Source organism: Bipolaris oryzae (assembly GCF_000523455.1).
Source record: "Bipolaris oryzae ATCC 44560 unplaced genomic scaffold scaffold_61, whole genome shotgun sequence".
In the NCBI taxonomy this organism is placed as follows: domain Eukaryota; kingdom Fungi; phylum Ascomycota; class Dothideomycetes; order Pleosporales; family Pleosporaceae; genus Bipolaris; species Bipolaris oryzae.
Genome location: NW_006911337.1, coordinates 96,721 through 117,166, shown reverse-complemented (window position 1 = coordinate 117,166; position 20,446 = coordinate 96,721). Strand labels below are relative to the sequence as shown.

General features: G+C 52.0%; 7 protein-coding genes across 7 annotated transcripts; 3 read left to right on the top strand and 4 right to left on the bottom strand.

The window, feature by feature from the left end:
* Positions 1–686: 686 nt before the first annotated feature.
* Positions 687–3,940, bottom strand: COCMIDRAFT_94768 (uncharacterized protein; the record flags this gene model as incomplete). The annotated part of the gene is made up of 2 exons (XM_007689611.1): positions 687–3,639; positions 3,714–3,940. The coding sequence occupies 2 exons, from the start codon at positions 3,938–3,940 to the stop codon at positions 687–689; spliced, it is 3,180 nt and encodes a 1,059-aa protein (XP_007687801.1).
* A 784-nt stretch (positions 3,941–4,724) lies between these two features.
* On the bottom strand, positions 4,725–5,249 carry COCMIDRAFT_26170 (uncharacterized protein; the record flags this gene model as incomplete). Its single annotated transcript, XM_007689576.1, has 1 exon — positions 4,725–5,249. One exon carries the CDS (start codon positions 5,247–5,249, stop codon positions 4,725–4,727), a length of 525 nt encoding a protein of 174 aa, XP_007687766.1.
* A 1,544-nt stretch (positions 5,250–6,793) lies between these two features.
* Positions 6,794–7,195, bottom strand: COCMIDRAFT_36614 (uncharacterized protein; the record flags this gene model as incomplete). The annotated part of the gene is made up of 1 exon (XM_007689591.1): positions 6,794–7,195. One exon carries the CDS (start codon positions 7,193–7,195, stop codon positions 6,794–6,796), a length of 402 nt encoding a protein of 133 aa, XP_007687781.1.
* An 881-nt stretch (positions 7,196–8,076) lies between these two features.
* COCMIDRAFT_26169 (uncharacterized protein) lies at positions 8,077–9,075 on the top strand (the record flags this gene model as incomplete). Its single annotated transcript, XM_007689575.1, has 1 exon — positions 8,077–9,075. The coding sequence occupies one exon, from the start codon at positions 8,077–8,079 to the stop codon at positions 9,073–9,075; it is 999 nt and encodes a 332-aa protein (XP_007687765.1).
* Positions 9,076–9,324: 249 nt separating this feature from the next.
* On the top strand, positions 9,325–12,208 carry COCMIDRAFT_5143 (uncharacterized protein; the record flags this gene model as incomplete). Its single annotated transcript, XM_007689567.1, has 5 exons — positions 9,325–9,336; positions 9,391–9,550; positions 9,611–11,226; positions 11,274–11,939; positions 11,996–12,208. The coding sequence occupies 5 exons, from the start codon at positions 9,325–9,327 to the stop codon at positions 12,206–12,208; spliced, it is 2,667 nt and encodes an 888-aa protein (XP_007687757.1).
* Positions 12,209–14,886: 2,678 nt separating this feature from the next.
* COCMIDRAFT_94831 (uncharacterized protein) lies at positions 14,887–17,180 on the top strand (the record flags this gene model as incomplete). The annotated part of the gene is given in 3 exon segments (XM_007689610.1): positions 14,887–15,535; positions 15,552–15,553; positions 15,582–17,180. The coding sequence occupies 3 exon segments, from the start codon at positions 14,887–14,889 to the stop codon at positions 17,178–17,180; spliced, it is 2,250 nt and encodes a 749-aa protein (XP_007687800.1).
* A 1,081-nt stretch (positions 17,181–18,261) lies between these two features.
* Positions 18,262–19,970, bottom strand: COCMIDRAFT_94816 (uncharacterized protein; the record flags this gene model as incomplete). Its single annotated transcript, XM_007689609.1, has 3 exons — positions 18,262–18,482; positions 18,533–19,262; positions 19,365–19,970. 3 exons carry the CDS (start codon positions 19,968–19,970, stop codon positions 18,262–18,264), a joined length of 1,557 nt encoding a protein of 518 aa, XP_007687799.1.
* Positions 19,971–20,446: the final 476 nt, after the last annotated feature.

Sequence of the window (20,446 nt, the reverse complement as noted above, 5' to 3'; positions counted from 1 at the left end):
AATCTGATGTCGCGGTCAGGCAAGAAAGAGATCAGAGCTTTGCTGTGATCGAGTCGTTGCACTAAGTGTACGGAGGGAGGAGAGGGGAGAAACGACTCCAATTGCGCCCTGATATAGCAAGTAGACTGTAGCGCCAACGGCGGGACTAGCTAGCGCTGCTGCCTTCACTTTTGTTTGCATCCCGGTCTGCGCTATCACTCGGTGAGAGAGCGAGCGTGAGACGACGGGATTTGCTGGGAATCTCGTCGCTGCAAACGGGGTGACGGCGAGGGGCAAACGATCAGGAGTCGATTTCGGTCGAACCTAGAACAAGAATTTCAGTGAAAGGTTGGCGGTGAGTGTGGTAGCGGGAAGTAGAGAATAGTAGAGTTCGTTGAGCTCATGAGGAGTAAAAGAGCTATGCATGAAAATGAGTTTCTATTGCGAGATGCAGTAAGAAAAAGATATAGCATGATGCTGCGATAGTGACATGACACTTGGAAATGCGATACTGTTTTCTCTCGCTATTTGAGATATTCTCTATACATGCCGAAATGGGCAAAAGACATGTAAAACTTTCAATCGCAATATGATCATAAAACAGTGGAACACGATGTGCAGTCACCCGTGGACATTACTTCCTGCACTGCATATTTTCTTTTACATCCAAATGACACTACATCGCGGACATGTTTCCTACATCTGTCTCACCCACCAAACCCAAATACCTCCGCTGTACTCAACATACTCATCCTCGTACCCCAAAGCGCGATGGCAATGCTGACGAGATCCACGACAAGCAACACGGCAGCGCCGACCATGAATCTCGGGTTGAAGATGCGGTACAGCATCAAGTGTCTCCTAAGGTGGCCTGCCCACATGGTCGTTGCCAGATTGATTGTAGCGTAGAAGAGAATGTGGGTGGCCACAGCCTTCGCCACGACACTGAGCAAGCCCTTCTTCTGCGGCTTGACCTTCCACAAAACAAGGGCGGGGACGGCGACTGCGCACAGGATCTGAGCGCCAAAGGTGTTGAGAATGACAAGAATGGGTGTCCACGGGTAGCGAATCTTAGCAAGTGGGATAAAGGCCGATTCCCACTGGATGCTTGAGAGCGTGGCTTGGTGGCCTGTTTTGAAAAAGTGGAAAGATCCAAGGAGGCCTAGGACAACGGGGCCGATTGGGGACTGGCGCAAGTTGTTTGTATCCACGATCTCGAAAAGGGAGAAGAGCTGCCAGACTAAGATGCCAATGGCACCAGCTCCCATTGGCTTCTGGAGGAGGGCAATGGCAAGATACCAGATGGTAATGAGAAGGGCATAGCGTGAGCCCTCCACGTTTGCGAACCCGAGAACAGTGACCGCCTCTTTCGGTGCACCATTCGCATCCTTGCCTTCTTTGTCAATGATGACATTGAGGAGAGGCTTCGACCAGTTGTAAATCGAGTATCCAAACGCCATGCTGATTGCCAGCACAATTTGTGCCAGGAAGCGCTTCGTGATGCGGATGACGTTCATCCAGTCAGGTAGCCACTCGCCATCGTCCGCGGCATCTAGAGCCCAATAAGCTGCCGAAAGCATCAGCCCAAAGCGTAATGCCAATCCTATCCAAAGAGTTGCGTTGTGCTGGTAGCTCTTTGTGCCCTCGTAATAGCTTTTGATAAACGTAGGAATTAGAATAGCGACCGTGACAGGGATGAGAAGCTGCCATGGTGCAGAGGTAGTGGACAACGCAGAAGCATAGTATGTGGACTTGCAGTAAGGCATTTGCTCTTCTCTGCAAAGCCTTGAGAAACTGGCGACTCTTAGCAGGGCGGTAAAGAGAATCGAATGGTAGGCGCCCAATGTTCGGTCTGCAAGGCGCCTCTGACGGAGTGAGGAGATGAGTGCAAGAACGCCAAATGTCGTCAAGAAGTGGAGCAAGATTTCGTCTTCCCAGATCGTGAATGAGTTGGCTGCAAAGCCAGCAGAAAGTGCAAAGGTGAATACAACACTTGCCCATCCCCAGATGGTGTTGGGCATAAGAGGCATCATGCGGTAGCTAAGGGCATAGAATGTAGATGCGCAGCCAATGATTCCAGAGAGCGCAGAAGAGAGGACAACTACATGGGATCTTGCATCCTCGGGCATGAAGACGGTGATACCAACACCGACAATACCCCCCAAGGCGAGGCCAATGGCGCCCCGAGTGAAAAAGACGGGTGTAACCTCAGTGCGGTCTCCGTGGAGAATTCTAGCGTAGAGCGCGAGAACGATCAGACTAGACGCTAGGATCGTGACACCACTGATCATTCTTGGAATGTCGAACCTGGCCCAAAGGTCGCGGCAAAGACTGAGGGTGTCGTGTTGGTAAGCAAAGAAGGCGTCGTAGACTTGGCGCATTTGCGCACTGTTCGTCTTGGACTTTCCGAGGGAGTTCCATGCTTCATTTGCACTCGTCCACAGAGAGAGCGAGGTAGCTCTGGCACTATCAGGAATACCTCGCGCCTGTGCGTATTCATGCTGGTATTTGTGGATCTGTGCAGCGGTCATGCGGTTGACAGCTGCGAGGTTCGCGAAGTTGTCTCCTTTCTTTCCAATGAAAGCTTCCTCAATCGGCTTGCCAAGGTTGTTGAATGGTATCGGCATACCAAGCAAGAGCGAAAGAGTTGGAACGAGGTCAATCTGGCCGACCGGCCGGATATGAGCATTGCGTGGAGGAGTGACGTATGAAGGGTCGCTGCGTCCAAAGATACCTTTTTTGGAGTACATCCACAGAGCAGCCTGGATCTCATCATCCGACTCTCCTCCGTGATCTCCCTTTGCATCCATTCCGTGGTCACCCATGACTACCAAAAGCGTATCATCGTCAATCTCATTGATCATGCGACGAAAGACACTATCCATTTCATTCAGTTTTGCAGTCATAGCGGGGTGGTCAGGACCGTAACGATGTCCAGCATGGTCTACGCCCAGGTAGTGACCGAAGATGACATCCCACTTGCTTGCATTCTCAGCCTTTAGCAGCGGGAAGATGTGCTCGGTGACACCATTGTCTACTGTATGCAAATCCCAGACATTGAACGAATCGTACGCGTGCGTGAGATTTGGCTCAAAGTAGCCGGCGAAAAGTGCGTGCCACGTGTCGTCTCCAAGATGCACCAACCTCTTGCTCGCGTTCTTCAGCTGGCCAACAATGTTATCTTCGTGAATTGCCTGACCCGCAAAGTTGCTTCCCACATCAATAAAAGTTGGCAATGTGCCCGTTGTGAGCCCCTTTAATCTCTGCATCGTAGCCGTTGGCGGATCTGCGATGAAAGGAAGAAGAAAAGCATTTTCAGGCTGATTCATGGCCGTCTCGTATAGGACAGGAAACGCATTATGGAAGTGGCGTGGAGCAACTGGCGGTGCTTCAGAGGGGTTCGCAGCAGCAGCAGCCAGATTGGTAGGTTCGAATTGAGCCTCGAATGGCACGGTGAAATCATATCTGAGTGCATCGACAATGATCACAACCGCCTTTTCAAAGGTCTTGGGGTGCCAGCATCCCTTCTCTGGATTGCCCGTGATATACGAGTTTGCCACGTCGATAGGAGGCAATGCACATTCCGACTTGTGGTCGAGAACCAATCGCGTGAGGAGGAAACCGCTCGTGAATAGGTATATACCGAAAACGTGAAGTACACTAGCGCGCGTCAGATAAATTCGTAATACGCGCTCTCTCCAAGCCTCAGTGGAGCTGAATTGAACTGCACTTACAGCATGAAACAAAAGAAAGCCACGAGGATACCGTGCGAGGCCTTGAAGTGTACCTGACTAAGCTTTTTCACCTTGTCTGGATCATGCACCATAGTCCGCGGAGGCTGTGCCACTTGTTGCTGCTGCGGCTGCTGCTGCTGCTTTTGCGGTGCATGTTGTTGACCTTTTGGAGTGCTTTTCTGACCGGTGATCTCGGACAGCGGAGTAAACACCTCACGGTTCGCCATGGCGACGGAAGAGAGGAAGCCAATCGGCGAACACTAAATGCCAATCGAAATCTGAAAGAAGTTGAGATGGCTCAATGGGCCTCAAGGAGCGACAGAATCCATGAGAAGAAAGTTGTTGCGGAGTTTACGCGAGTGAGGGTCTGTTACGGACATGCTAGTAGAGTGGATCGTCGTAATGCCAAGCCTGCACCAATAATACGCACCTGCCATCGAGGTGCACGACCAACATGGCTGGCCGAGGATATGATACACTTTGACTTACTTTTCAGATATTTTGTTGAAGGAAGGGTTATCGAAGACGATACGAAACATGGCAATGGTAAATAGCGAGCACTGACGTCAATCAAAGGTCATTGATTGATTGTCCTGATGCTGCTTTGTCAGATCTCGAGGACATCACGGGACAGCAAAAGATGTTTTTTTTTATCGATAATGGCTTGTATTGGCTCTCATGCTGCTCGATGCAGTCGCTCGAGAGGAGTTAAGATAGCATACATTAATGAATAAGAGTTATATAAGAGGTGCAGAACCTCGTTGAAGAGATGGCCAAATCATGCAGGGGTATACAACTAGTTGGCCAGTCAACTCCGAGAATATACATGTGTAGTGCCACCGCCGTGCTGGCCATGCTTCAGAAAGGTTGGGCGAAGCTGGCATTCAGCGCGGTATAGCCGTCATCAAAGTCAAGTCGGTCATAGCCAAGTGGCTTTAGGGCCCGGGCTGCCAGACCTGTTCGAGGGCGATGGCCTGGTCGGGTAATTATCGTTTAGGGTTGGAGTCAAGATTATGAGTAGTACTTGTCGTCCTTCTCCTTCAGGCCGCCCATACGATCCAAGTCGAGTGAATCGAAGCGGTCTGATGCGTCCTGTTGGTAAGCTGGAAGGTCCTCGCGCAGAGGTTCGAGGCCAACGCTGTGGTCTCCAACACGAACGACAACGACGCGGCCAGAGTGCTGCTTGCCAGACTCGTCAACCTCATCGGGGAAGGTGATGCGAATCTCGGGCACTGGGCTGGTGGGGCTGTCCATGAGGGTCTGCTTTTCCGAGTAGGTGATGACAGACTCGCGGCCTTTGTATGGCATGGCGGTAATGGTCAAGTGGTTGATGTTTGATTGACGCTTCTCGTAGACGGGGAGTTCTGGGGTGGCTTGTTCCATTTTCCTTGCGCGACGGAGGCTCCGTAGGAAGAGCAGGCCTGTGATGCTTGCTACACCGAGCAAGGCCAACATGACGAGGGTGATGAGGAGCGTCAGGTGGGTGTCGCTGAGGCTGTCGTCCTCGTCGCGCTTGAATAGGTTGATGTTCATCATTGTGATTGGATTTGGTTTAGTTTTGTTTTGAGTTTAGTTTGTGTGGTCGTTAAGGCGTATCGATGGCGTGCAGAGTGCTCAGTGTGCGATGGCTGCGGTTAAAGAATGCAGTCGCTGGGTAAGGGTTAGCATCCATGGCCTTAGGGGTGGTGGTAATGTTGCTCGCGCAGTCGTGATGTCGTCGCTGTCTGGCTGGAGATGCTTGGCGAGACGCTGACGGATGACGAGCGGACAGTTTCGGATACGCACCTAAGAGAGCACCGGCGTTTCGCAGGTGAGTAGATAGGGAACGAGAGACACAAGTAGGAAAGAGCGTAAGTGCGAATACCGCTGAAAGAGTGAAGCGATGATTCGGCAGAGGGAAAAAAGGATTGAACAATGGGCAGTACCGTAGGAAAAGGTGGGCAAAGAGATCAAGGCAAGAGGGAGGCGACGTTATTTTGACGGCGCAGGGCAAGAAGCGCCTCGCAGTTTGCCAATGCAGGTACACAGAACGTCGACCGCTAGGCAGCCAATCACCCGCCTGCGCTAGAACGCGTCCCCCTACCGGACAGACCAAAAAGGCGAAGGAGCCGCGCGCTAGGCCCAGAAGAAGCATCGCAATAAAGACGTCTGCACCATGCCCATCCTCTCTGGCTCTTAATTTGGCACCATTATCAGAGCCAGTCGTTCGTCCCGCCGTGACCGCCAACAGAAAAAAAAAGGGGACCATGGCGTTTGGCTGCGCGCCTAACGATGCCGCACGCTTTGGGGTTGCATAAACCGAAGCCAGCCAGCCGTGGCTAGGAATGGGACACGAGGGGAGGGCCAGAGGCAAGCCGCAAGCAAGGAAGCAAGCAAGCAAGCAGACGACGGACAAACAGCGAGCGAGCGAGCATCAAACAGCAATAACAAACGAATCGCGTTATGGCCGGGAACATCTGGGCAGTGCAAGGAGCGGTAATACGCACAACGGGGGGGCCAGCGGCTAGGCGAGAGGTCTCGACTCTGCACGGTGGATCGTGAGTGGATCGCGAGGCCAGCACGTCCGCGCTGTGCTGTTCGGTTGAGGAGAGGTCCCCCAGACTATGTATCTTGGGACTGGCAGGCTGCATGTTGGGTTAAGCTCATTGGGACCGAGACGTTATGCGTTTGAGTCGGCAAATGACAAGAGCAACAGATCCAACGGCGCCGAGAGGCGGGACGCATTGCATTGTCAGTTGCTTGAGACGAACGTCTTGCGCGGGCTGTGGAGCGATACAGCATCACCCATGATCATAACACACGGCACAGCAACGCGCGTAAGTGAGTATGGAGCGAACAGCTCGACAAACGTCACAGCCGATGGAGTGCAAGGAGCGCCATGTGGTGATGGGACTAGAGCGACTTCATGGGCGTCTCCCCCTGGGCTCAACAAGCCGGGGCTGCTATAGCTGCTATAGGCCTTGCTAGGTGTATGCCTTGCCCTGTCTATTAGTTTTTTTTGGTTGTGGTGCCCGGGGCCGGCTTTTGCTCCACACTCGAGGTAAGTAGGTAAGGAGGATCAGGATTATAGCAGTTGGGGATTATCGGCAGCACGCGAGCGGTGGCCGGATTGCCCGGCATGGGCAGCAGCCGGGAGCGCGAGTAAACATTGCATGGGCGACTGCTTTGTTTGATGAGTCTTGCGGAAGCTTGATGCTTTTGCCCCCTTCTCGACGCCAAGTGCCTGCCTTTTTGGACATGCGACGCTTGCAGCTTGAGCTCCTGAGGCCGTCGCATCTTGGGGGACCAAAAGCAGACGCAGCACTTGGCTGGCAAGGCCATGAATAGCGCTGACAATGTGCAACACTGTTGGCGTAGACACGACACGATACGAAAAGACACTTTGCAAGGGCGCAGGGAAACCCAGGTGCGTACTGCCTAGGCGGCAGTTTGGAGCCAGCTAGAGGACAAAAAGTCGCGCATCCAAGTTGCCAGAATGACATTCACCGGCCCGAGTTAGGCTACGTAAGTAACCAAGTAGTGGCAACGCTCGGCCGGGGGGGGAGGCTGATTGTGCCACAGTGGCCGTGAGCAGTCAGGTACATAGATAGCAGCAGGAGCAGTATGTAGTGGCAATGGACAGCAAGCGGTGTGAGTGAATAAGTGAGTGAGTGAGTGAGTGTGTATGGGGGTGTGGGTGCGAGGCTTCTTTGAGACGAACGACCAAGTGCGACGGAAAAGGAAGTGCAGTGTGCGGGAGGGGCGGGGTTAGCAGCTTCTTTGTCACGTCCTAGGGTGGGTGCGCTGGAGGCATTGCCAGAGTGCCAGAGTGCCAGCACAGCACAAAGGCTCGCACAAGGTGGAGAGGCCCATGGGCTCAGTGGACGCCTTGGATGCAGCGTGCAGCCCTGCAGCGTTATATTGCAGGGAGCATCGTCAGCGGAGGACAATCCATGGACGGGGCAGGTCACGAGGCCGCAAAGACGCTGGCCGGGCTGGCGAGAGGGTACGTAGCGAGTGCGACGGTGGCTTGGGCTGGGACGATTGCGTTTGCAAACGTGTGTGCAAGGCAAGGGAGGGAGGGCGTGGGTGGGTGGATGGGTGGGTGGTGCCGGATGCAGCAGCTGTTGTGTGTGTACGTGTAAGAGAGGAGAGCAAGCAAGCAAGCAGGCAGGCAGGCAGGCTGAGGCTGAGCGAGTCTTTGGCGTGGTGCTTGTTTGCGGCTGGGGGGGAGGGGAATGGGCGGTGGTCTCTTACTACCATTTGCTAAGTACTGCTGGTGCTGCTGGTGCTACTACTACTACAAGGGCAAGTACATGCTCTGAGAAGACATGAGCGCGGGCACATGACAGCGCAGTGGTGAAACACGCTCGGGCTGGATATGATGCTCCACGACTCCTGTCCATGCGAGGGGAGTGTCTCAGGCTGCCAGACGGGGAGCGCGCAACACAAAAGATCGGCCGGATTGCGCTGCCGCATCGTCCCTGGCTCGGTCTTGGCACACACGAGCGCATTGCAAACCCAGAGTGACAGACACGACGCCTGCGCCCGCTACCGTCTTCTTCTAAGACGACGACGACGCCGCCGCCGCCGCCCCAGCGTTGTCTCTTCAAAGCCTTGCCTGCTTGCTTTGCCACTACCCTCACCACCACAACCACCACTGCCACCTCTGCCCTCTCTTCCCTCGGCCTGCAGTCCAATCCTGTCTGTCTGGCCCATTCTTAGCGTACCCCAGCGGACGCCAAACTTAGCTGCCGATCCCATCGTCGCCAGGGCCCAGCAGGTCGCATCTTCAGCAAAAAGACGTCTTCATCCACCCCCTCCACTCGTCTTCTGCCTCTCCCCCCCCCTCCCCGACGCCCACGTCTGTGCTACGACCAAACTCTCTCCCTCCGCGAACCGCACACAATCCCACACAACCGGCCCTGCCCGCCCCCGCTGCACATATAAGACCCAACACCGCCCGTCCTGGCCACCCTCCCGCCCTTGCATCCCCGCTACACTGGTTGTCGACCCTGATGCGTTCCCCGCCTGGCGCGCAACATCATTGCTTAGAATCGCCCATCTACTCTGGCTAGAAAGAAGCGACCAACACCACCACCAACACCACCACTGCCATTCGCCCCCCCCTACATCCACCCTCCCACTCCACCCAGAGTTCGCTTCCCCACGACCCACGGACGGCACCCCAGCTTACCCAACGACTACGCTCATATCACCACATACTTTTGATCTTCTTTTTTTTCCTACCACTACTACTACTACTACTACTGCTGCTACTGCTGCTACTGCTACTGCTGCTGCTCTCCTCTTCTTCGTCTTTACTGCTGCCACGACCTTGTACACACCTTCTTCACATACTTCTCATTGTGCCCTCCGCTGAGCGAGTCATAATACAAGCGTCGGTGCGCCCAAACTCTCAGCAACTGCCCTGCCTGTGCTGACGCCTGAGCCTTAGTTCGACCCTGACCCATCCACTCACACACACCCACCAACCACTCTGCGCAGCCTCCGCAATCCACTGCCCTAATAAACCCCGCCGCCCGCTGCTCGCATATATACACCGCACCACCTCGCCCCGCCAGTGTACATGAACTCCACGTCCAGCGACCTTAGTCGTAATATGGCCGCCATGACGGGCAATGTGGGTAGCTCCTTCCCCGCCACTCGCTCTGTCCACACTAATTCAATCCCCCAGACCCGATCGCGCGACTTTGGCAATGGCCTCTCGCTCAACGGCACAGACGCCGACCGCACATCACACTCATCCCCATGGGGTAACAGCATCTGGAATGCCCCGATTGGTGCTGGTGCCTTCCCCTTCGGCTCCGCGGGCAGAGACACCTCGCGCCCTCTAGGTATGCCACCGCAGACAAGCCATTGTGCAAACGCCCTTGACACCACTGACACATGTGCAGATAACGCTGCCCTCGCCAACGGCAAGACAGGCTCAGGCTCCCTCGTGGCCAACTCGGACACCGAGTGGAGGCCAAGCGCTAGGCAAGCCTGGAGCGAGAAGCCAGCCGGAAGCATGTCACAAGCCAGAAGCTCCGCTGTCTCGCCGGCAGGGAAGCGGCCAATTGCGCAGGCGCAGCCAGGCCAGCCCTATGCTGATAACACCTCGTCTGGTCTATTTGGTGCATCTCGAGGCTCCCTCTCCAAACCCATCAAGCCCTTTTCAGAAACTGCAAATGCAAACTTTGCCTCACGCCCAATTGACGGGCTTAATGCCAGCTTCACAAACTTTGGCTTTGCCCAGTCAGAGACAAACGCCCACCGCCCCGACACCGGCGTCACATCATGGCCTGACACTGCCTCAGTCCATTCGCCCAACGACGACCGCCGCAGCGTAGCTAATTCCGACCATGTCACATCGTCAAGCGGAGCTCCTTCGCGAAGCGGAAGCCTGCCACCCTCGCGACATGGCGCCGAACCAACCCAGTTCAACCAAACCATGGACGCTTTCTCGAGGCTCTCGCAAGCTCCGCGCCACGGCTCATCCTTTTCTCTTGCCAACGGTCGCACCTTCCAAGAACGAAGTGGCTCAATGCAGAGCGACTCATTCCAAGCACTCGGCAGAATCAACTACGAGCAAGAACCAGAGTCGCGCATGGCCTCACACAGGGCTTCTATGAGCACCACCAACATTCCTTCGGCCTTTGCGTCTGGAGAGGAGCTTGGCGAAACTTTCAACGGCCACACCTATCTGTCAAATACGGGTAGGGTGGATGCAGGGTCTTACACTCCGGAGACCTTCCCCAGCAGCCAACTCCGATCCCACCAGTTCGACAACAGCCGAAATGCCGTAAACAGCACCAGTGTTCGTCAGAGTCCCATGTACTCCCACAGCAGCACACCGCTTGTGTATGATCGTCTGAATCCCTACAGCAGCGAGCAAAACTTGGCCCACCCGAGCAATGTCGCCCAACTGCAGAATAAACTAGCTGGCTTCCAGCTGTCACAGCAGGGAAGGCGCAACTTCATCCCGCCAAACCAACTTCATCAGCAACAGTTCCAACACATGTTCTCCACCGCCCAGCTACAGAACCCTTTCCAGTACCAGTTTGCCATGTCCAATGGCATGCCTCTGTCTGCACTACCGCAGCACATGAACATGGCTCAGATGATGCCTAGCCAACAGCAGCCGCCCAGAGGACCCCGCGAACAAAACGCCGCCGATGCACTAGGCGCCATGAGCCCCGAGCTAGCGAATTTCAAGAGGGAGCAGAAGCAGAGCAAGCGATGGGAACTGACCGACATCAAAGGCCACGTGGTTGAATTTGCAGGAGATCAGCACGGCTCCCGGTTCATCCAGCAGAAGCTCGAAACCGCAAACAGCGAAGTCAAGGAAAGTGTCTTTAGGGAGCTCGAGGAGAACGCGCTTCAGCTCATGCAAGATGTCTTTGGCAACTATGTCATCCAAAAGTTCTTCGAGCACGGTGACCAGACTCAAAAGAAGATTCTTGTTGGTAAGATGAGGGGCCATGTCCTGGAGCTCGCCAATCAAATGTACGCCTGTCGCGTAGTCCAAAAGGTAAGTTTTCCTGATTGCAAGCATGAACAAAGACTAATGGGGTCTAGGCCTTGGAACACGCCCTCACCGAGCAACAAGCATCCATGGTCAAGGAGCTTGAAAAGGATGTGCTCAAAACTGTCAAGGACCAGAACGGCAATCACGTCATCCAAAAGGTTATTGACCGAGTCCCGATGCACCACATCCAAAAGATTGTTGAGGCTTTTAGGGGCAATGTCGGTGTCTTGTCGGTAAACTCGTATGGCTGCCGCGTCATCCAACGACTGCTCGAGAAGGTGGAGGAGCCCCAGCGCAGGTTCATACTTACTGAGCTTCACGCCGAGGGTCCAAAACTCATTACCGACCAATACGGAAACTACGTGACCCAACACGTCATCGAGCATGGCTTACCCGAGGACAGGGCCAAGATTGTTGCTTTGATCAAAGCACAGTTCTTGGTCTTTTCCAAGCACAAGTTTGCCAGCAACGTTGTTGAGAGATGTCTGATCTGCAGTGACGATGCCCAACGCCGCGAGCTTGTGTCTGTTGTCTTGTCTAAGAATGAGCGCGGTGAAAGCAATGTCATGAACTTGCTCAGGGATGGTTACGGCAACTATGTGATCCAGAAGCTTTTGGATACCCTTACTCGCGACGACTATGAGATGTTTGTTCAGTCACTCAAGCCAGAGCTTGAAAAGGCCAAGAAAGTTATTCCCGGAAAACAGTGCGTATCGGTAAGCTGAGCCCAACAATCTGACTGACTGATAGACGATTGGCTAACTCTTTCCAGGTTGAGAAGAAGATGAACCGCTACGATCGCATAGACTCACCCACCATGCCCACGCCTGCTCTCAGCAGCTCTACTCAGTCACCACTGAGCAGCACAAATCCAAGCACCAGTGCATCGACTGTTGATGAGCCTGTCCCCAACAGATCGTCTGACAGCAAGACCGGTGCAGCCGATACTACTGGCGGCGTTAAAATTGAGAACACCGGCTCTTAGAGTGGTTTCTGGTCGAGAAGCACCTCGTTTCGGAGCCTTTGTAAACAGTATTGACAGGACCTGTGAAGTTTCATCTTGTTCATTCTTTGCTTTTTCGCCATGGGCCGGCGTATCTGCATTCTATTGTTCATATACCATACTTGCTTTTCTTCTCTTTCCATTCGTTGTTACATATCCTTTTTCTTCTCTCTCCTCACGCCAGTCTCCCCTGTATTCTCTTTTTCTTGGTCTGGAGCCTGGGGAAAATGTCGTTCAAATGGGCATATGGCCGCCATGTCTTTTGTTTCTTTTCTTTCTTTCTTTCCATACACGTTTACATGTCACACAAGAACGAACTTCCTCGGAAGTTTTTGACGGGCCTGTTGGCTGATATGGGGGTTAACCCGATTGTCTCTTTCTTTTCCCTTAAAAAATGTCTCTATTTTTGATTCCTTGCTAGAAAAAGCTACCGTTTGGTTGCTGGATCACCATGGTATTGTTGTTACATGTAACGGCGCTATTGGCATGACGAGAGGGTATGTCAGGGTTTGAGAGATTGGTGCGAAATAACATCCTTTTTTTTCTGATCAACTGTTGTGGTTTCCACAGGTGATTGCTAATAAAGTAGAATCTAAAAAAAACATGAATTCGAATGCGTGTACTGTCCTCAAGCGAATCGGAGATTTTAACATCTTTTGTTTCCAATTCTCATGCATGTCTCATACATCCATGCTGTCCATCATTTTCCATCTTTCTTCCTTTCTTCCTTTCTTTTCTTGTTTTCTCCGCGTCCCAAAATACCTTTTTGTCGCATCTAAACATAGCACACCCACACACACTCTCACTCTCTCACTCTCACTCTCTTCCCCCCCCTCCCTCTCTCTCTTTTTTCCAAACGAAACAAGCCAATCATTTTGCTTATTTCTTCATTTCCCAAAGGAAGGGGAAGGGGGAGGGGGGAGGAGAGAGTGGGAGCAAACAAGCTATCTTAAGCATCGGCTAAAAAAGAAGCAATCTGCAAGACGTAGTAGATCTTTTATGCATTTCCTTTTTGTTCTTTTTCTTTTGTTTTTCTCCGACGGCTTGGGGGGGCAAGGGGGATTGATGGGTTCACTACCCTCCCCTCCCAACAGGGCGGTTCGGCGCGTGTGACAGGCAGGGGGGACAAGCCAGGCATAAAGTACAGTGTTAGAGGTTTGGTGGTGGTGGTGTGTTTTTATCTCACCCCGCATGCTCTCCGTGTTTCAGCGGGTTTGGGGAGGGGGCCAGGGGGGGTGATGGAGGGTAATTAATTTGGAGGGCTTGGTGGTGCTTGTGTTTGGGATGGTGGTGTGGGGGAAGGGACGGGTGGAGGGGTATAATTGAGAAGGGCGAGTTGCGGTGATGAGGAAGATGGCGAGTCTTCTTTTTTTTTGGAGTGGATTGGTCGTCGTATTACTGATTTTTTGAGTTGTAGGGATTCTAAGTAATCTTGGTACTATCTGCGTGTAGATCTACGTATTAAAATACATCGGTCAAGAGATTGATGGAAAACAGACAAAAGAGCCAGGCCATATCAATCATACAAGCCGAAGAACATGTCTCCGTTAGTTCGGGTCATACCCGACGCAACGTGCGATGCCCATGCCCCCGCGGACTGTAGAAATTGCCTTCCTTATAGAGAATGTGCTAACACTAAAAGGGCAAGTTGAACGATACTTGTACCATAATTGGTACAAAGACGTCATCGGAGAATGCAACAAGAGTCTGACCCCGGCCTAAACTATCGGGTATTGGAAAAAATCCACTGTACGGGCATTTATCTTGTCCATATATAAGCATGGTAGGGACACAGGTTATGTTCAACCCAGGAGTCAAGAGGCGACCCCGAGTACCTCGTAAACATGACTAGTGGAATCAGTTAGAGTTTGGATTTCAGGATCAGCGTCACAAGACAGACGCATGACCAAGACCAATCTGTAAAATTTCGTACTTTAGGTGGAGTCGCTAAACTCAGTCGGAGCGGTGCTCGTGTACCTTGGGTGCGCGAGTTTCCTACGCAAACCGAAGACGCAAGTTCAACAGGGTAGAGACCCGTTTTCGCCACTGTAGATATCCCCATGGTACGAAATACCTTCTAGACTCCACTGTTTTTTTTCTCTGCCAAAAAGCATGGACAAGCGTAAGCTAGAACATCAGGTGCGACTTGCCTTCCTAATGCGGTCTGAAAAGTTTCTTCGATACTGCGCCTCAGCGGGTGTTTAACTAAACATGGTGATTTGAACGGTCAATCGGTGGCACATGGTTTTCCTTTCGAGAAAATTTCTGTAATGGGCAGATGAAATAGGCAAAGCTACTGCACGTCAGACAGACACAGATTGCAGAGGACCAAGCCTCCACCAGCCAGCCGGGCCAGTCGGGGTCGCGGAGATTACGTCGTTGGCGGGGGCGGGGCAAGATGCAAGTCGGCAGCGCAGTCGGAGATGCTCATTGATAACGGCCATAGTTTCGCCGAACCACGCGCCACTGCGACTTTGCATGCTTCTTTTTTTCTTCTTTACTGTATGCCTCTTGTGAAATTCAACTTTCGAGCATCTTGCCATCCAGTCAAAACTCCAGTTGCCGCTGCGTCCGCCCATCAAGTCTCACCTGCAGCTGCTGTGACTCGGCCGACCGTGTCTTTTGCGCAACAGCGCCACTTCCGTACCTCGATCCTGAGGATGAATTCACACGGTCCTTCGGGTCATATGACTTCTTCAGGTGATGGCCTGAAGCTGAAGAACCGTCTGAATGAGAGCCGGAGTCCTTACGTCCGTGGCCACATGAATAATCCCGTCGCATGGCAAATATGGGGATCAGAGGCCATTGAACTCGCCAACAAGTCAAACAGGCTGATATTTATCAGCATAGGCTATGCGGCTTGCCATTGGTGTCATGTCATGGAACGTGAGTCCTTTGAGAACGATGAAGTTGCGAAGCTACTCAACGAGCACTTCATTCCCATAAAGATTGATCGCGAAGAGCGTCCGGACGTCGATCGCATATACATGAATTATGTTCAGGCTACAACAGGCTCTGGAGGCTGGCCTCTGAATGTCTTTATCACACCCAATCTCGAGCCCATATTCGGCGGCACCTACTGGCCTGGTCCGGGATCGACAATGGCTATGGGGGAACATATCGGTTTTGTTGGTATCTTGAAGAAGATTCGGGATGTGTGGAGGGACCAGCGACAACGGTGTCTTGAGTCGGCCAAGGAGATTACAGCACAACTACGTGACTTTGCTGAAGAGGGGAATATAAGTAGAAAAGACGGCGCGCCTCACGAGACTCTTGACCTGGAGTTACTGGATGAAGCATATGAAGCGAGTACCACTTGCGCAAGCAGTACGAAACCATTACTAACAATGCGCAGCATTTCAAGAAGAGATACGATCAAGCCCACGCAGGTTTCGGCGGTGCGCCAAAGTTTCCAACTCCCTCGAATCTCCACTTTCTCCTAAAACTATCGCAATATCCGAACCCGGTCAAGGAAGTTCTCGGAGCAAAGGACTGCACGCACGCAAAAGATATGGCTCTGGCAACATTATCTGCGATGAACAAGGGTGGCATACACGATCAGATTGGAAATGGATTTGCGCGCTACTCTGTAACAAAAGATTGGAGCTTGCCGCATTTTGAGAAGATGCTTTATGATCACTCACAGCTGCTGGCCGTATACCTCGACGCATACCTGATGACGAGGAGTCCGGAGCACCTCGGGGCTGTTCACGATATCGCAACATATCTCACGAGTCCGCCTATGCATGCCGAGAGCGGTGGTTTCTACTCATCCGAGGATGCCGATTCATTATACCGTCCAAACGACAAGGAAAAGCGAGAGGGTGCATTTTACGTTTGGACATTGAAGGAGTTTCAGGATATACTTGGCGAAAGAGATTCCGAGATTCTCGCACGGTATTACAATGTCAAGGACGAAGGCAACGTTGCTCCTGAGCATGACGCACATGACGAACTTATCAACCAGAACGTATTAGCCATTACCTCGACACCCGCAGATCTGGCCAAACAGTTTGGTCTTTCCGAAGACAAGGTTGAGAGGATCCTCACCGAGGGCCGACAGAAGCTTCTCGAGCACCGTAACAAGGAGCGCCCGCGGCCGGGCCTAGACGATAAGATTGTAGTATCTTGGAACGGTCTCGCTATTGGTGCTCTGGCGCGGACATCGGCTGCGTTGGCATCTCAAGACCCAGCACGTTCCAAAGAGTATCTCGCTGCAGCCGAGAAGGCGGCCGCTTTTCTTCAAAAACACCTCTACAACTCGGAAACCAAGACGCTGATACGTGTGTGGCGCGAAGGCCCCGGCGATGCACCTGGATTTGCCGATGACTACGCCTACCTCATTTCTGGCCTGATCGATCTGTACGAGGCTACATTCAATGACTCATACCTGCAGTGGGCCGACGACCTCCAGAAGACACAACTGAGAATGTTCTGGGACAAGCAGCATTTAGGTTTCTTCTCGACACCCGAGGACCAGAAGGACCTCATTATGCGACTCAAAGACGGCATGGACAATGCAGAGCCAGGCACCAACGGCGTCTCGGCCCAGAACCTCGATCGTCTCGGCGCCCTGCTCGAGGACAGCGAGTACACGCAGCGAGCGCGCGACACGGCCTCTGCGTTTGAGGCGGAAATTATGCAGCACCCATTCCTGTTTCCCAGCATGATGGACGCCGTGGTTGCGGGCAAACTCGGCATCAGACATGCCGTCATTACAGGCGACGGTCAGAAGGTCGACGAGTGGCTGAGGCGGTATCGTGAGCGGCCAACTGGTCTCGGGACTGTCAGTAGAGTAGGAAAAGGGACCGGCGAGTGGTTGAAGTCGAGAAATGCCCTAGTCCAGAGTATGGATGCTGCAAAAGAAGGTGTCATGCTGTGCGAGAACGGAGCCTGCAGAGATGCACTGACAATGGATATGTCGAGTTTAGAAGATGCCATGCCGGCGATATGACGTAGGAGGGAAGGGGGAGGGGAGGCCGGGGGGAGATATACCAACTGACGATTAATTGGCGTTTGTAAAATCATACGGGCGGAATATGTGGTTTGATTTACCTTGTTATATTCATAATGAATTAGACGTATATCTTGTGAGTGCCAGACTGTATATATACATATATGAATTATGCGGCTGAAGTGAGTGATTGAAACCCCTTACTTTGGTATATATGTGTAGTTGAAGAAAATATATATATAACTATATGTGTATCAATATTTGGATAATTTTAAATTCGTAGTGCCACGACAAAGAAAGAATAACCTAATACAATAACGAACATATACGTTGAAATGGTTAAATCCTCATATTCCTACTCCTCCTCCATTCATTCCCATTCCCCTTTCCTAATCGAAAAAAACAAACAAACATCATCATCCCTCTCCTCTCCCTTCTTCACAAGTAAATCAAGCAACGAAAAAGAGGGAGAAAAAAAGAAATAAATGGTCACTACGAGGGTCGAACTCGCGACCTTGGCGTATCACAGGATGCGCTTCCAAAGAAGTTTTCCTATTAGCACCACGCTCTAACCAACTGAGCTAAGCGACCTTGAGAGAGAAAGAATCAAACGCGAAGTTGTGATTCGTGGTTTGATGGAAGATTGGATGATTAAAAATAATATAATGGAAAGAAAAAAAAAGAAAATTGAGGGTTTGGGTGAGCGAAGGGAGGAATTGGGGGGTGGTGGGGCGGTGGGGTGGGTGAAAGGCGGGAAGCGGGGTTTGTGTGGGTTTAGGGTGGTTAAGTGGATGCTTGGTAATGTTTCTTGTTTTGAGTGATAGCGATGGGTATGATTTTTTGTGGTTTGTAGTAGGAGGATTGTTCCGGATTTAGGAGTTTTTTTTCCTTTTCTTGGGAGGATGATATAGTGTTTGAGTTTAAACTAAGTAGTATTGTAGAAATTAAACCTTGTGTGTTTGTCAGTCTTTGATATGTGCGAAGTGTAATCGTCATGGAAGTGAAAAGGTAACATGTCCATACGTGACTTTGGTACGAAAAGTGTTCAGCACTAAATCAACTTGCGATCCCCATTAACAATCTATACTTTGTTTTCACCCTCCTTACTGGCTGCCTTCTTCTCGTCGATAGCCATGCGCCATGACTTTCCATACAGCGCTGTGACATAGGTACCTGCTGCGCCGGCAACAAGAAATGCAGCGCTAATAGTCGAGAACCAGCCGACGCCAATGGCTCGAACAGCAGGCAAGCAGGCGGCAGATCCTGCGGCAGCAAACATGTACCGCATAAAGTAGTTGCCCGCTATCACATCGTTAATTCATGTCTCAGACAACAGATACCATGGTACTTACCAACAACCTCAGCACTCCGGCTCTGCATGACATCCAGACAATACGTATTCAGACTAGGAAAACAGAAAAGCTGGCCCACACCCTGCAGGAACATCATAATGACGGGCAGAGCGACCCCGCCGACACGCTTCTCAACACTCCATCCGTAGATGAGCATGCAGGCTGGCATCATGACACCCAGGAACAGTACGCAGCTACGCAACCGATCCTCCGAGACACGATGGCCGCGCTTGCGAATATACTTTTTGACTACACGATCGGCATAGCGACCACCGACAAAGGTGCCGACTAGGTACCCGCATCCAGGCGCGATGTAGAAGAGGCCAGACTGTAATGGCGTTTCGAGGTTGAAGCGTGGGTTCAAGACGTACCGGATGGGCGTGAGCAGCGAGTACATGTTCCAGACGAGCGCACTCGACGCCAATCCTGTAAGAAGGATATTCGGGTACCGATACAGCATGATGATGCGAAAGGGGTTGAGCCACTGCCACATTTTGACGGCTCGCTCTTTTCTCGGTAGCCCTTGGAGCTCGTCGGCACGTCGCTTGTGGATTGTCTCTGGCTGGAGGAAGAAGCACAACATGGTTGCTGTGCCAGCCAAAGCTGTCTGCAGCCAAAAGATGTCACGCCAGGTGCGGAATGTAACGATGATGCCGCCAAGAAAAGGGCCCAGTGCTGGTCCGATGAGCGTGCCGCTGAGGAACAAGCTCAGTGCTGTTGCGCGCTCAGTCTGTGGAGGTGTTAGTAGAGGTACATGACTGTAGTGACAATATTACCTGGCACAATGTCCAAGTCATACTGTACGTTATTATGAGTAAGAGCCAAGACTTACCGGCTTGTAGATATCGCCAATGACGGCGGACCCAATTACCAAAAACGCAGTGCCTTGGAAGGCAGTAAGGATTCGAAAGACAAAAAAGGCAGCAAGATTCGGTGCTAAAGCTGTGCCAATAGAAAAGGCAGTGAATAAGGTAGCACTTGTTACAGAGACCCATTTGCGGCCGTAGATGTTGCCATATGGCCCATAGAAGCACGGAGACAGGCCCATGAAGAGCATGTATAAGGCATTGGACACATTGATGATGGAGCCATCAGTGTTGAAAGTGGCAGCCACCTCAGGAACGGCAGACAAGACAGTGGTCGAAGAGATAGGAGCGAGAAAGCTGCAAAACGACACAACGGCAACGATGATTAGTTTTCGACGGTTGGAGAACTTGTTGTAGATGACGTCGTTGTCGCCAGTTGCAACATATTGGACATTGACCATGTCATGGTGACTGCTCGAGACTGTGCGTTGAAGCTGTAGTCGGTCTTGCTGGGGTTGTTGGGGTTGCTCAGGGACAATAGAGGCATATTGCGTCTGTTTCTCAGGTTCGGTGCCCGGATTGGCATGCTGAGGGCCAACGGGTACTGAGGAGGATGTGGAAGAGGGTGCCATTATGCGTACTCATAGAAGGCAAAAATTCGAAGACAAAAAATCAGTGTTTTCAGTGAATGAGTCGAAGAAGATTGAGTGATATCAGATAAAGGGAAGAATGCAAGCGTATCAAGAGCATTAATGTACGATTGGTTTGGGCTACAGATTGGGTTATGCTTGGGTTGCAGGACGCTAATGACGGGTCATATCCGCGGGTGGATACGCGCCGTTGTCCATAGAAAAGCTTTTCCGTGAAGAATCTTCGCTTCAAGGAGTCGATATATCCGAAAAGTGGATCATGGCCACAGGTACATCGGAACAAGAATGTCCGGTCGGAAACGTTGCCGGCGGTGTGAGTGCGTCTTGATGGCTCGATTCAAGACAGGCATTGTGTTCTAGGCTGTGGTCAGAGTAGATGCAATATATGTATACCAGGCAGTAGGCAGTGGCGATGAGCAAGAGCGGACTCGGGAATAGTGCAAGGGAGTATCTTGGCA